Source organism: Pristiophorus japonicus, chromosome 13 (genome assembly GCF_044704955.1).
Source record: "Pristiophorus japonicus isolate sPriJap1 chromosome 13, sPriJap1.hap1, whole genome shotgun sequence".
Lineage (NCBI taxonomy): Eukaryota > Metazoa > Chordata > Chondrichthyes > Pristiophoridae > Pristiophorus > Pristiophorus japonicus.
Window position 1 is genome coordinate 3,956,174 of NC_091989.1, and position 16,919 is coordinate 3,973,092.

At 48.6% G+C, this 16,919-nt stretch overlaps 1 protein-coding gene across 1 annotated transcript in view; it reads right to left on the reverse strand.

Annotated features, from left to right (window-relative positions):
• elapor2b (endosome-lysosome associated apoptosis and autophagy regulator family member 2b) overlaps positions 1–16,919 on the reverse strand; it is a 119,962-nt gene that overhangs the window by 67,515 nt on the left and 35,528 nt on the right. The window contains exon 2 of the mRNA XM_070897061.1: positions 914–1,034. Coding sequence (XP_070753162.1) covers positions 914–1,034 — 121 coding nt within the window. The remainder of the gene's footprint in view (positions 1–913; positions 1,035–16,919) is intronic.

Sequence of the window (16,919 nt, forward strand, 5' to 3'; positions counted from 1 at the left end):
AGTGAAAGTATAATTTCAGCGCTTGTCCATGTCTGATTCTTCACATGTGAAGCAAAACTCAGAGCAGGTAATGTACTAACTTTAGTTTTCAGTAGTCCAACGAAACTAATCAATCTCAAACAGTTGTAACACTTTGTAGTGTTAGATTTTATATTGTAGCAAATGCAAGTGCAAAATTAACATCGAAGATAGGCAAAGCTTCATAACAGCAAACTTAACAGCAATGGGGTCAAACGTCATTACTTTAAGGCTGTTACGAACAAAATAAATAATAATACTTGCTGTATTTATTTTGTGCGGGGTGGGGGGCGGTGGGAAGGAGTAGAATGTTTTGAATAATATTTTATGAGGATTTTAAAGGAATTAAATCCCGATACAAAGCAACAACAACTTGTATTTATATAGCGCCTTTAAAGTAGTGAAACATCCCAGGGTGCTTTACAGGAGTATTGTGAGACAAGAAATCTGATACCGAGCCGCATAAGTAGAAATTAGTGCAGGTGACCTAAACCTTGGGCAGAGATGTAGATTTTAAGGAGCGTTTTAAAGGAGGAAAGAGAGGTAGAGAGGCGGAGAGGTTTAGGGAGGGAGTTCCAGAGCTTGGGGCCCAGGTAACAGAAGGCACGGCCACCAATGGTGGAGGGATTATAATCAGGGATGCTCAGGAGGGCAGAATTAGAGGAGCGCAGAGATCTCGGGGTGGGGGGGGAGCGAGGAGATTACAGAGATAGGGAGGGGCGAGGTCATGAAAGGATTTGGAAACAAGGATGAGGATTTTGAAATCAAGGTGTTGCTTAATCGGGAGGCGGAGCTGGAGGAGATGATAGAGATCGCAGCTGTACACGATAAAATACTCTATGAGTACTCAAACTTTCCTTTTTATTCCAATGAACGGTTCACACAGTAAACTTACAGCATTCTTTGCCTATGATTGGCTCCGGCAATCCGGAGCATCTTCCAGGATGGCCAGGAATGGCAACTCTCCACCGGGACCCAGTGCTATCGCACTCGGTGTACTCAAAGTGATAATCAGTCTGTGAAAGAAAACAAGCACAGTGTGAACCTTTGTTACGCAAAAACACACGGAGCTTACCTGGCACAGCACACCTGCCACAAGTGGGGGGTAAACACCGGCCAAATCTTGGCTAAATGCATTCAGGGACAGGGTCAGGGTCAGGGTCAGGGCACCGGCTCAATGCTCAGAAAGGTGCACACTGATGACTGTTGATGTTATAATGCTCACACGATATTTTTGTAAAATATAAATGCCGAAGAGTTACATGGCAACACCCCTTCACTATTTTGAGACACGCTCGATCAGCTCCGATGGACGGGCCACATCGTCCGCATTCCCAATGCGAGACTCCCAGAACAAGCGCTCTACTCCGAGCTCAGTCACGGCAGGCGAGTCCCAGGTGGGCCGAGGAAATGCTTCAAGGACACCCTCAAAGCCTCCTTGAAAAAATGTAACATCCCCACCGGCTCTTGGGAATAACTGGCCCCAAAGCGGAGGAGTATCGGGGAAGGTGCCGAACACCTCGAGTCTCTCCGCCGGGAGCACGTGGAAGCCAAGCGCAAACGGCGGAAGGAGCGCACGGCAACCCAAGCCCCCCACCCACCCGTCCCTCCAACCACCGTCTGCCCCACCCGTGACAGAGACTGTAGGTCACACATTGGACTCTTCAGTCACCCGAGAACTCATATTAGTGTGGAAGTAAGTCATCCTTGACTCCGAGGAACTGCCTGAGAAGAAGATTTTGAGACAAGTCAATCGCATTACTCATACAAACATAAGAAATATGTTCTGGGCATTTATTTCATTGCTGTTTGTGGGACCTTGCTGTGCCCAACTTAACTGCAATGCCAGAGAGTGGTGAGAATGTGGAACTCGTTGCCACAGGGAGGGGTTGAGGTGAATAGTATCAATGTATTTAAGGGGAGTCTGGACAAGCCAATGGGGGAGAAGGGAATAGAGGGTTATGCTGATAGATTTAGATGAGGAAAGACGGGAGGAGGCTCGAGTGGAGCATAAACGCCGGCATGGACTGGTTGGGCCGAATGGTCTGTTTCTGGGCCGTATATCCGATGTATTTCTATGTAAGTTAATCACTTTCACAATCTTGAAATCTTTAATTATTTTGCCTAAACTATCTTAACCTTTCTTCAAAACATAAAATTGCTAACGTCCAGAACCGTTACTTCTGCGTGCTCTCGAGAGCAATCATTCGTTTCCAATGATTAGGTGACCAGAACTGCAGACTGATTCAAGCTGGGAGCTGAGTAACAACGTGGCCAGCAGCAGCAATACAACCTCTGGGTGTGGAACCCATGTCTATTAAGCTGCACAGAATTGCTTTCCCACTTACCTTTATTGAAGACTCCAGGCACGCCCTGGACTGTTTCATAGATTTATCCACAATAGCCCTGAGCTCTCTTAGGTTTATCATTCTACACTTATCCATCTTCAAGTGCTTCGGTCACCTGGTGTCGCAGTTAAATAAATGATCGAAAGTGTTTTGCAGCTAACAGCATTGTTTATTATTTATTGCTCATTATTTGCTCCGACGTTTTACTGCGTTCATCATCATCACCGTCATAGGCAGTCCCTCGGAATCGAGGAAGACTTGCTTCCACTCTAACAGTGAGTTAGAGTGGAAGGTGGCTGAACAGTCCAATACGGGAATTACAATCTCTGTCACAGGTGGGACAGACAGTGGTTGAAGGAAAGGGTGGGTGGGGAGTCTGGTTTGCCGCACGCTCCTTCCGCTGCCTGCGCTTGCTCTCGGCGACGAGACTCGAGGTGCTCAATGCCCTCCCGGATGCACTTCCTCCACTAAGGGTGGTCTTTGACCAGGGACTCCCAGGTATCAGTGGGGCTGTTGCACTTTATTAGGGAGGCTTTGAGGGTGTCCTTGTAACGTTCCCTCTGCCCACCTGGGCATCGCTTGCCGTGTAGGAGTTCCGTTCAAGGCGCTCTATAAATACAAGTTGTAGTTGTGGAATTCTATTTTGATATCTGCAAATTTGGGGAGATTGTTTATGACACCTCCAACCAAGGTGACTATATAAAACGTGATTTCTTCACCCCCGTCCAACCCCCGCATTCAAGCTCAGAGACCCGGAGGGAAAAGCGGGAATAACTGATCCAGTGAACAGTTCCCGAGTCGTATCAGTACGAGTCCACTTGGTGTGTGAGGGAGAGGGATCCAAGTGTGCTTTAGGGTTGGAATCCGAAACCAAACTTCTGCTCCTTCCAGTTGCTGAGTTATAACGTACAACCGAGCAGCACCTTAAATCCACGGAAGCGAAAGGTGCACAAACCATGGGTCCAACCCTTGTACCAGTTTCACTGCTTGCAATCACCCGGCCCACGGGTTTTTGACACAAATGGCTCCGCGCTCAGTATACAATCACACCACATCAAACTCTGCACCTTGTTCCTGTGTCAGAAGACAACAGCATTTTGCAGCCTCAGACTTCAAAACATTTTTTTAAACTCAGGTCAGTATTGGGTGGGGGTGGGGGGGCGCGGGGGGACAGGGGCTACTGCCTCTGGATTCAGTCGCCCAAATCCCTTGAAACACAGCTTCTGCTTCACTTAGAAGCATCTGTGATGGGCATTAATGGGAGGGCCCAAGCTACAATGGTCCTCGCTACGGTGAAATAGCCTTTGCACACAAAGCGAAAGGCATCGGGAGAAGGTATCAAAGGACCTCCTGCACCTGTGGCATTGTACACGGCTTAAACCACTGCCCTCAACACAAGAGAGAAAGACTTGCATTTATATAGTGCCTTTCGCAACTATTGGATGTCCCAAAGTGCTTTATAGCCAATGACGTATTTATTTTTGAAGTGTAGTCGCTGTTGTAATATGGAAAATGCGGCAGCCAATTTGCGCACAGCAAGCTCCCACAAACAGCAATGTAATAATGACCAGATAATCTGTTTTTGTTGTGTTGATTAAAGGATAAATATTGGCCCCAGGACACTGGGGATAGCTCCCCTGCTCTTCTTCAAAATAGCGCCATGGGATCTTTTACGTCTGCCTGAGAGCGCTGACGGGGCCTCGGTTTAACGTCTCATCCGAAAGACGGCCCTTCCGACAGTGCGGCACTCCCTCAGTATTGTCCCTCCGACAGTGCAGCACTCCCTCAGTACTGCCCTTCCGACTGTGCAAAGCTCCCTCAGTACTGCCCCTCCGACAGTGCGGCACTCCCTCAGTACTGCCCCTCCGACAGTGCGGCGCTCCCTCAGTACAGCCCCTCCGACAGTGCGCCGCTCCCTCAGTACTGCCTCTCCGACAGTGCGGCGCTCCCTCAGTACTGCCCCTCCGACAGTGCGGCGCTCCCTCAGTACAGCCCCTCCGACAGTGCGCCGCTCCCTCAGTACTGCCCCTCCAACAGTGCGGCGCTCCCTCAGTACTGCCCCTCCGACAGTGCGGCGCTCCCTCAGTACTGCTCCTCCGACAGTGCAGCACTCCCTCAGTACTGCCCCTCCGACAGTGCAGCGCTCCCTCAGTACTGCCCCTCCGACAGTGCGGCGCTCCCTCAGTACTGCTCCTCCGACAGTGCAGCACTCCCTCAGTACTGCACTGGGAGTGTCAGCCTAGATTTTTGTGCTCACTTCCCTGAAGTGGGACTTGAACCCACGACCTTCTGACTCAGAGGCGAGAGTGCTGCCCACTGAGCCACGGAAAAGGAGAAAATAAAGATATAGGAAGGACCATAGAAATATGAATATGGATCTTTTTCATTTTTTTCACAAAGCCAATTAAAAAAACATTTTGCACAGCAACACCCACTGAAAAACAGTGCTGGCTTTCTGCTGATAAACCCATGGTTTTGTTGTTTATTAAGGTGTTGTCAAGACTAAAACATCACCAATCAATGCTTGCAAGTTTACCAGTAAGGAAGTCATTACTTGAGTTGTTTTTCCTTGAAACTGAACACCAGCAGTCCTGCCCTTTGTCCCCCTTCCTGTAACAGGCTGTACAACCTGGCCCTGACAACAACAACTTGTATTTATATAGTGCCTTTAACGTAGTGAAACATCCCCAGGCGCTTCGCAGGAGTGTTATGAAATGAAAAAGACTGACACCGAGCTGCATAAGTAGAAATTAGCGCAGGTGACCAAAAGCTTGGTCAAAGAGGTAGGTTTTAAGGACACTTAAAGGGGGAAAGAGAGGTAGCGAGGCGGAGAGGTTTAGGGAGGGAGTTCCAGAGCTTGGGGCCCAGGCAACAGAAGGCACGGCCACCGATGGTTGAACTAAACAGAAATTCCACACAGTTAGTGCATCAAAGTATTTGAACAAAGCAAGGATCTGTAAAGCATTTCAAACAAATAATTTTCTGCCCTAATATGTTGTCAAGAAATTTGAACATCATAAAAAAGTGCACAGCACGAATTCATTACCTGTTCCACCAATCCTCATTCAGCAAATGATTCTCTCAGGTTGAAAATTGTAATTTTTTAAATTAGTTCTTGGGATGTGGGCATTGCTGGCAAGGCCGGCATTTATTGTCCATCCCTAATTGCCCCTTGAGAAGGTGGTGGTGAGCCGCCTTCTTGAACACATATAGGCCAGACCGGGTAAGGGTGGCAGATTTCCTTCCCTAAAGGGCATTAGTGAACCAGACACGTTTTTACGACAATCCGGTAGTTTCAGGGTCACCATTACTGATACTGGCTTTTGATTCCAGATTTATTTAATTGAATTTAAATTCCCCAGCTGCCGTGGGGGGATTTGAACTCACGTCTCCGGATCAATAGTCCAGGCCTCTGGGTTACCAGTCCAGAAACATAACCACAATGCTACTGTACCCTGAAATACCAACATGTTTCAATTTTTAAAGAGTCATCAAGTCGGGGGAAGGGGGCAGGGCGTCTGGTCCTCATTTATTTCCCAACTCTCTCCGAAACTTTGGCAACCCCACCCCTATCTGGCACTGCCAAGCAGGGAGAGAGGAACTCTGTCTGTTCCACGGAACTAAAGTCTACAGAACCAGTGGAACCTGTTCAACCTTCGTCGTCTCCAGGCCAGATCCAAAACCGTCCCATCCTCTGTCGTCGAGCTACAGTACGCGGATGACACCTGCATCTGCGCACATTCAGAGACTGAACTCCAAGTCATCGTCAACATCTTCACCGAGGCGTACGAAAGACAAAGGTCCTCCACCAACCTGACCCCGCCTCACGGCACTGCCCCCTGGTCATCAGGATCCACGGTGTGGCCCTGGACAACGTGGACCACTTTCCGTACCTCGCGAGCCTATTATCAGCGAGGGCAGGCATCGACGACGAGGTCCAACACTGCCTCCAGTGTGCCAGAGCAGCCTTCGGCCGCCTGAGGAGGAGAGTGTTCAAAGATTGGGTCCTTAAATCTGGCACCAAGCTCATGGTCTACAGGGCTGTAGTACTACCCGCCCTCCTGTATGGCTCAGGGATGTGGACCATGTACAGTAGACACCTCAAGTCGCTGGAGAAATACCACCAACGATGCCTCCGCAAAATCCCGCAAATCCCCTGGGAGGACAGACACACCAACATACACTTCCTCGACCAGGCCCAACATCCCCAGCATCGAAGCACTGACCACACTCGACCAGCTCCGTTGGGCAGGGCCACATTGTCCGCATGCCCGACACGAGACTCCCAAAGCAAGCGCTCTACTCGGAACTCTTACACGGCAAGCGAGCCCCAGGTGGGCAGAGGAAACGTTTCAAGGACACCCTCAAAGCCTCCCTGATAAAGTGCAACATCCCCACCGACACCTGGGAGTCCCTGGCCAAAGACCGCCCTAAGTGGAGGAAGTGCATCCGGGAGGGCGCTGAGCACCTCGAGTCTCGTCGCTGAGAACATGCAGAAAACAAGCGCAGGCAGCGGAAGGAGCGTGCGGCAAACCAGTCCCACCCTCCCTTTCCTTCAACCACTGTCTGTCCCACCTGTGACAGAGACTGTAATTCCCATATTGGACTGTACAGTCACCTGAGAACTCATTGTTAGAGTGGAAGCAAGTCTTCCTCGATTCCGAGGGACTGCCTGTGATGATGATGAATATAAGATCATAAGAAATAGGTGCAGGAGTAGGTTATACGGCCCCTCGAGCCTGCTCCGCCATTTAATAAGCTCACGGCTGATCTGAAAACACTTTTTAAAACAACACCCTCATTCTATTCTGACTCCAATTATATTTGGTGTGCAGTCAGAAAGTTAATCAGGCAATCAAACACTGTGCTCTTTAGGGCCTTGGAAGAAAAGTCCGTGTTGGTTCAGAATGGATTTGTGCACTTTCATGATTACAGGCTTATCTGTTTCCTCCAGTTACAATTTAATCAACATGCAAGCGTTACAAGTTAAATTTGCATACAGTGCTTTCCTTGGCTGCAAATCAGAGTAAAGTTCACATCGAGTATCGGCCGGCATCATTTACTGTGAAAATTAAAACTGCAAATTCATGTTAAAGCAGCACTCAGCACAAAGTTACTTGTGGTAAATCAGTGTCCAGGTTAATTGAATTCTCAGTATGACAACCACAATACTGGGGGAAAAAATGGAGAAATATTTGTGCGTCTATTCACCCAAAGAATTATATTCAATGGGTGGCAACATGGTAACATGGTGGACTGCTTTGATGCTGATGCCCGGTTAGCGATTCCAACCCTTTCTCTGGCCACCATCTCTGGCCAATCCAGACTGTCATCAGTCCCGGCATCCTATTTGACCCTGGGCTGTGTTTCCAACCCCATCGACTCTCCATCACAAAACATCGCCTACTTCCACCACCGGTCCTGCCTCACCCAATCTGCGGCTGAAACACTCATCACCGCCAAACCTGACAATGCTAATGCTGTACGAGTTGGTCTCCCATCCTCAAACCTTAAGGGACATAAGAATTAGGAGCAGGAGTCGGCCATTCGGCCCCTCGAGCCTGCTCCGCCATTCAATAATTTCATGGCTGATCTTCGACCTCAACTCCACTTTCCCGCCCGATCCCCATATCCCTTGATTCCCCCAGAGTCCAAAAATCTATCGATCTCAGCCTTGAATAACACTCCAAAAGTACTTCATTGGCTGTAAAGCACTTGGAGACTTTCGATGGTTGTGGAAGGCGCTATAGAAATACAAGTCTTTCTTTCTTTTGAATATAACAACAACTTTTATTTATATACTCAAAGACTGAGCATCCACAGCCCTCTGGGGCAGAGAATCCCAAAGACTCACCACCCTCTGAGTGAAGAAATTCCTCCTCATCTCAGTCCTAAATGGCCGACCCCTTATCCTGGGACTGTGATCCCTGGTTCTAGACACCCCAGCCCGGGGAAAACATCCTCCCTGCATCTACCCTGTTAACCCCCTCAGAATTTTATATGTTTCATAAGAATATAACATAAGAACATAAGAATTAGGAGTAGGAGACAGCCCTTCGAGCCCTTCGAACCTGCTCCACCATTCAATGAGATCATGGCTGATCTTCGACCTCAACTCCACTTTCCTGCACTATCCCCATATCCCTTGATTCCCTTAATATCCAAAAATCTATCGATCTCAGCCTTGAATATACTCAACGACTGAGCCTCCCCAGCCCTCTGGGGCAGAGAATTCCAAAGACTCACCACCCTCTGAGTGAAGAAATTCCTCCTCATCTCAGTCCTAAATGGCCGACCCCTTATCCTGAGACTGTGACCCCTGGTTCTAGACTTCTTATCCTCGTGGTCTCACCCCTCCCTGTATGCTGTAACCTCCTGCACTACCAACCCCCCCACCCCCTCTCACTCTCACTTGGTCTGACTCTGGCCTCTCATGCATCTCCTCTCCCTTCACCCCACCAGTGGTGACCTTCCATCCAACAATCCAGGCCCCAAGCTCTGGAATTCCCTCCCTCAACCCCTCCACCTCTAGTCAGTCCCTCCTTAAAAACCACTTGGTCACCCTCCTGATAACTCCTCCTTGCTTTGATAGCCATTTTTGTCTGATTTCGCTTCTGTGAAGCCCTCGGATGTTTTTCTGCATTTAAAGCACTATATAAATGCAAGTTGTTGTAACTACACCCATGAGTTTTGACGTTCGGTTTCAACCACTGTATTCCACACGTTTTACTACCTTGTCTGTATGTATGTATGATGTCTCAGGGCTCAGTTGAATACAAATAATCTTCAGGTTTTGACCTCAAACTCAGTCCAGAACGGTGCAAGTAAAGACACCTCTGGGCCATCTGTAAGATCTTACATGGGTTGAATTTGCACTTTCAATCAAGTCCCTGGCCCACACCACTAAACTGCCCATATCTCAGCATCAAACTGACACGTGCGGGTGTTGTTGGCAAGGCCGACATTTATTGCCCATTCCTAATTGCCCCTTGGAAAGGTGGTGGTGAGCCGCCTTCTGGAACTGCCGCAGTCCGTGTGGTGAAGGTGCTCCCACAGTGCTGACTTTGTCGTAGCGGTTTGGTACAACTGAGTGTCTCGCTGGGCCATTCCAGAGGGCAGTTAAGAGTCAACAACATTGCTGTGGGTCTGGAGTCACATATAGGCCAGACCGGGTAAGGACAGCAGATTTCCTTCCCTAAAGGGCATCAATGAACCCAATGGGTTTTTACGACAATCTGGTAGTTTCATGGTCACCATTACTGACACAAGCTTTTTATTCCAGATTTATTTAATTAACTGAATTTAAATTCCCCAGCTGCCGTGGTGGGATTTGAACTCATGTCTCCGGATCATCAGTCCAGGCCTCTGGATTATTGGTCCTTGGGCATAACCGCTATGCTACTGTACCCCATAATCACTCAAGGAAACCCCAAGAGTGGTTAGTGTGGTAAAACTGGAGCAGGATAGAGTGCTTTTGTGAGGTTATTAATGATACATTGATAGTGTAACGTAAAGGGAACTTTGCTCTGTATCTAACCTGTGCCGTGAAATGTTTGATGAAGTTAACTGGCACTAAAAGCAGATAAAATTCTATCATCCCAGCACTGACATCACTCAGCTTAACCATTAAAGTAACCCAGAAATAAAAGTTTCAAAAAAGTTTCCAGTCAAGAGTACACTATTTAATATGAATTAAAAAAAGGCTCGAAGTGTTTAGTACTAGCTCTGCATTTTCTAAAATACATTTGTCTCACTGTCATATACTGAGGGACATTAGTGGGTCAGCTGTGGCTCAGTGGGCAGCACTCTTTTGCCTCCGAGTCAGAAAGTTGTGGGTTCAAGTCCCACTTCAGGAACTTGAGCACAATAATCTAGACAGACACTCCAGTGCAGTGCTGAGGGAGTGCTGCACTGTTGGAGGTGCAATCCTTCGGATGAGACATTAAACCGAGGCCCCGTCTGCTCTCTCAGGTGGACATAAAAGATCCCATGACACTATTTTGAAGAAGAGCAGGGGAGTTAACCCCGGTGTCCAGGGGCCAATATTTATCCCTCAATCAACATCACTAAAACAGATTATCTGGTCATTATTTCATTGCTGTTTGTGGGAGCTTGCTGTGCACAAATTGGCCGCCCACATTACATCAGTGACTGCACTCCAAAAGTACTTCATTGGCTGTAAAGTGTTTTGGGACATTTGGTGGTAATGAAAGGCGCAATATAAATGCAAGTCTTTCTTTAACTAGCAAGTCCAATGGGCAGCAAACCAAATGAAAATCAGTAGAGCCAAGGTTGTTTCAGCAAGGAGCTGTGTATGTTTAAAAGGAGCTTGTCTTCAGGAAAAAGTTGTTTTGCCAAAAACATTTTTCTTTGTTTCTGGAAAGAAAGCCTACATCAATTTGAGCACAAGGCCAATACAGAAAAGCTTTGATTCAATACAATTTACATTGTCTTCTGCATCGAGGAAAAGGTTCACCAATCGCTTTTTCATTCAACTAAAATATTCCTTTAACAGCTCCACCACCCTGCTGGGCTCAGCTCATTATTTACAATTCAAACAAAGCCTAACTCCACGTCCAACAGACCCTGTACAATTTGTAGCGGCAATGATTTCTGAGGGAGGTGAAGAACCACGGGTAAAGCCGCGATAACATTGTTGGTGGATATAAAGATGCTTCCGATGATTCAGCTGCTTTCCAAAGGAAATTCCATGTGTACTCCTCCCCTTCACCAGGATCAGGAAATGTCTTCTTCTGCCACTTCCTTTCAAGAGAGTTCTTGGCATGAAACTAATTCACTGCACATCCAGTCCAACAGCGGTCATCATAACAAAAGACAAAGTTATAAGACACTGGAGCAAAGCAAAGCATACAGAATTATTAGAGGGCTTGACAGGGTAGATGCAGGGAGGATGTTTCCCCCGGGGCTGGGGAGTCTAGAACCAGGGGTCACAGTCTCAGGATAAGGGGTTGGCCATTTAGGACCGAGATGAGGAGGAATTTCTTCACTCAGAGGATGGTGAATCTTTGGAATTCTCTGCCCCAGAGGGCTGTAGAAGCTTAGTAGAAAGTGGAGCTGAGATCGAAGATCAGCCATGATCTTATTGAATGGCGGAGCAGGCTCGATGGGCCGTATGGCCGACTCCTGCTCCTAATTCTTATGTTCTTATGAAACCTTGTTCATTGATCCTGACTATAACCAAACGACAGGGCTGCAATGTAAGAAAATGGCACATGCACTATGGCCGCGAGCTTGAACCAGTCGCACAACTCGACTGAAATAGTCTAATCCAGCATAAAAGATCACTTTCTGCAAAAGGTTTATAGATCGGTGATAATCAGTGCTCTTTACTTCCTGGTTTGCTGTCTGCGAAAATTCTTCAATGTGATTGGCTGCTCAGCCTCCTGGAGGCCAGAGATCCCCTACAAACGAGAGTGCGACGGCTTCGGGGCGGGCGACTGGGTGACGTCTTCAGGACCCAGGTCGCCGTTTGGAGCGTGGGCAGCAGCATCAGCGGGGCCCTGGTACAGCTGAGCAGCGGGAAGGTCGTGGTGGACTTGCGACGAGTGATCAGGGCGGAGGAGCGATTGAGGGACCATGTGGTGGGTGATCGTGACGGAGGTGCGGTGAGAGATTGTGGCGGAGGTCCAGCGAATGAGGGTACAGGGCCCAGAAGACCCAGGGGCAGCACGGGCCAGCCCACACTGCGATATGTGTGCGCACTAGGTCTGTGCAGCAGAGCAGGTCTCCAGTGTTCATCCCCAAATACTATGGGACAGTGATCAACCATTAATAGTCAAACACTAGGGACATCCCAATATAAAATAATAGTGCCCCTTTTCAAAAAATGATAAAGAAAATAGATCACAGCAACTGCCAATAGTGTGCAAAATAAAAATTGGTCAGCAGCAAACTTGAAAGAAGGAAAGGAAGGAAGAATGACTTGCATTTATATAGCACCTTTCACGACCACCAGACATCCCAAAGCTCTTCACAGCCAAATAAGTACTTTTTGAAATGTAGTCTTTAGGAAACGCGGCAGCCAATTTGCACACAGCAAGCTCCCACACACAACAATGTGATAATGGCCAGATAATCTGTTTTAGTGATGTTGATTGAGGGATAAATATTGGCCCCAGGACACCAGGGATAACTCCCCTGCTCTTCTTCAAAATATTGCCGTGGGATCTTTTACGTCCACCTGAGAGAGCAGGCGGGGCCTCGGTTTAACGTCTCATCCAAAAGACGGCCCTTCCGACAGTGCAGCGCTCCCTCAGTACCGCTCCTCCGACAGTGGGGCACTCCCTCAGTACCGCCCCTCCGACAGTGGGGCACTCCCTCAGTATTGCTCCTCCGACGGTGCAGCGTTCCCTCAGTACTGCCCCTCCAACAGTGCAGCGCTCCCTCAGTACTGCCCCTCCGACAGTGCGGCACTCCCTCAGTACCTGCCCCTCCGACAGTGCAGCGTTCCCTCAGTACTGCCCCTCCGACAGTGCGGCCCTCCCTCAGTACTGCCCCTCCGACAGTGCGGCCCTCCCTCAGTACTGCCCCTCCGACAGTGCGGCCCTCCCTCAGTACTGCCCCTCCGACAGTGCGGCCCTCCCTCAGTACTGCCCCTCCGACAGTGCGGCCCTCCCTCAGTACCGCCCCTCCGACAGTGCGGCCCTCCCTCAGTACTGCCCCTCCGACAGTGCGGCCCTCCCTCAGTACTGCCCCTCCGACAGTGCGGCGCTCCCTCAGTACCGCCCCTCCGACAGTGCAGCGCTCCCTCAGTACTGCCCCTCCGACAGTGCGGCCCTCCCTCAGTACTGCCCCTCCAACAGTGCGGTCCTCCCTCAGTACTGCCCCTCCAACAGTGCAGCACTCCCTCAGTACTGCCCCTCCGACAGTGCAGCGCTCCCTCAGTACTGCCCCTCCGACAGTGCGGCCCTCCCTCAGTACTGCCCCTCCAACAGTGCAGCACTCCCTCAGTACTGCCCCTCTGACAGTGCGGCGCTCCCTCAGTACTGCACTGGAGTATCAGCCTGGAATTTTGTGCTCAAGTCCCTGGAGATTGATAACCTGGTAACCAGCAGCCAGCGTGGATTCAGAAGGGAAGATGCTACTGAGCAACCAACTTAGCCCCCCATTATTTGAAAGCCCCCTCCCCGGCCATTACATGGAGCACTGCAACACTGGGACACGCAAGCCTGAAGCTTAACATTGACCAGTACAGAACATAAAGTGAGGACCTTTAGATACGGATATACGAGCCCATTCATCCTTCTGATGCCAGGCAGCAGAAATGGGATGGCATTTATCGATGAGAATGACCTAAATACGACCATCAAGTCCTGAAGTGACTCAAATCATCAATACCCCCAAATCAATCATTATTGCCTGAATATTTGATGGGGATTTTTTTAAAATAACTTGCTGAACACGTTGGACTATAGTGCATCGAAAGTAAGTTCCGATACTGCGACTTAGGCTTTGAACATATGCCACAATTGAAATTCAAAAACCTGCTGGACCAGTTTCTCGATTACCGTAAAAAATTAAATCCGTAGTTCCTGATTCAAAATGAAAGAATCTGCATTGCTATAGTACCAGTCATGACCTCGGGACATCCCAAAAGTGCTTTATAACCAATGAAGTGTAGTCACTGTTATAACGTAGGAAACGCAACAGCCAATCAGTGCACAGCAAGCTCCAACAAACAGCAAGGAAATAAATGACCAGATCAATAGTTTTAGGTGTTGGTCGGGGGATAAATATTGGCCAGCGTACCAGGAGAACTCCCCTGCTCTTCTTTGAGCAGACGGGCCTCGGTTTAATATCTCATCCAAAAGACTGCCCCTCCGACAGTGCAGCAGTCCCTCGGTACTGCCCCTCCGACAGTGCAGCGCTCCCTCAGTACTGTCCCTCCGACACTGAAGCATTCCTTCAGTACCGCCCCTCCGACAGTGCAGCGCTCCCTCAGTACTGCCCGTCCGACAGTGCAGCGCTCCCTCAGTACTGCCCCTCCGACAGTGCAGCACTCCCTCAGTACTGCCCCTCCGACAGTGCAGCACTCCCTCAGTACTGCCCCTCCGACAGTGCAGCACTCCCTCAGTACTGCCCCTCCGACAGTGCAGCACTCCCTCAGTACCGCTCCTCCGACAGTGGGGCACTCCCTCAGTACCGCCCCTCCGACAGTGGGGCACTCCCTCAGTACTGCCCCTCCGACAGTGGGGCACTCCCTCAGTACTGCCCGTCCGACAGTGCAGCGCTCCCTCAGTAATGCCCCTGTCACAGTGCAGCACTCCCTCAGTACTGCCCCTCCGACAGTGCAGCACTCCCTCAGTACTGCCCCTCCGACAGTGCAGCACTCCCTCAGTACCGCCCCTCCGACAGTGGGTCACTCCCTCAGTAATGCGTATTTATTTGAAAAAGGATATTCGAGCATACTATCATAGCATTTTATTGGAATCCACATACGGATTTGTCCCAACAATATCCAACCACATATGGAATAATAAAATCAATATTACCCTTCCTTTTAGCATGACTCTCAGAATAATTGGCATACAAATAAAGAAGGAGTTCTTCCTTCCCATGGTACTGCAGACTAGCATAACCAGAAACAGGCTAGCATAACTAGAAACAGACTAGCATAACCTCCAATTCTGCCCTCTTGCCCATCCCTGATTATAATCGTTCCACCATCGGTGGCCGTGCCTTCAGCTGCCTGGGCCCCAAGCTCTGGAACTCCCTCCCTAAACCTCTCCGCCTCTCTACCTCTCTCTCCTCCTTCAAGACGCTCCTTAAAACCTATCTCCCCTTCACTAATTTCTCCTTATGCGGCTCAGTGTCAAATTTTGTTTGATAACGCTCCTGTGAAGCGCCGTGGGACGTTTTACTATGTTAAAGGCGCTATATAAATACAAGTTGTTGTCGAAACAATTGATCCATTGGTTTAGCGAATTGAAATTTGCTCTCATCTAAGGACTATTTTCGAATCGAGAATGCTCCAGGAACAGGGCCACAGTATTTCCAAGACTTAGTAGATAGCATGTGACCGCCTTAAATAACCCGCAATGTAATCCAAACAGATATTTAAATATGAACAACGGGTTTTATTTGCCAGTTATTTATAGCCCATTCCAATCCTCCTGCAATCAGGTCGGCAGACCTCCATCTGAAAGGCGGTTTGGTTTCACACTTTGATCCTTTTGTGGCTGGGCTCATCGCTGGGTGCTCGGTTACAATCTCCTGCTGTATATTATATCATTAGCCATGTTTAACAGGGCTGCTAAATTCCATCTGCTAAAGTACACATTTGTACTCTTTTGTCATTATTCTAGAGAAACAAATTATCAGCAGATCGCAGTCACGCCTCCGTTTTAAAAAAATGGAATTTTAAAAAAATGCTGAAAAGACTCAACAGGTCAGGCAACTCCACTTTCCCGCCCGATCCCCATATCCCTTGATTTCCCCCAGAGTCCAAAACTCTATCGATCTCTGACTGAAATATACTCAATGACTCTGAGCCTCCACAGCCCTCTGGGGCAGAGGTTGTAACAATTGTTTTTTAGGCTGTTGGCCAGCTCTTGCTAGATTTCTAGGTTGGCATGGAATAAAATCTACACTGTCGGGTTTTCCCAAGTGAGAGATTTTAATGTGTAATTGTCAGCTTAGATCCAGTGTAGTTACAACCTTCCGATCACTATCCCGAGACGTTTCTTTATATTTCATCGGGTCTGTAATGAAAATTATTGAATCTGGGTGAAGAGTGGGTGAAAAAGTGATCATTATCAGAACCACCATTAGCAAAACAGTCAATATAATTTGTAACTGGAATAGGTAAACATGTAAAACATTTATACCCAATACTTGGCGCTATCATTCAAAAACACGGAGTCAGGTTCCACATATACGCTAATGACACCCAACTCTAGCTCCCCACCACTTCTCTCAACCACTCCACAGTCTCTAAATTGTCAGACTGTTTGTCCAACATCCAGTTCTGGATGAGCAGAAATTTTCTCCAATTAAATATTGGGAAGACCGAAGCCATTGTCTTTGGTCCCCACCACAAACTCCGTTCCCTAACCACTGACTCCATCCCTCTCCCTAGCATCCTGCGCTCCTCTAATTCTGCCCTCTTGAACATCCCTGATTATAATCGCACAACCATCGGTGGCCATACCTTCAGCTGCCTGGGCCCCAAGCTCTGGAACTCCCTCCCTATAGTCCTTACTACTAGGGGGATCAAGGGGTATGACGAGAAAGCAGGAATGGGGTACTGAAGTTGCATGTTCAGCCATGAACTCATTGAATGGCGGTGCAGGCTAGAAGGGCCGAATGGCCTACTCCTGCACCTATTTTCTATGTTTCTATGTTTCTAAACCTCTCCGCCTCTCTACCTCTCTTTCCTCCTTTAAGATGCTCCTTAAATCCTACCTCTTTGACCGAGATTTTAGTCATCTGCCGTAATTTCTTCTTGTGTGGCTCGATGTCAAATTTATATGTTTTGTCCTATAACACTGCTGTGAAACGCCTTGGGACGTTTTACTACATTAAAGGCGCTAT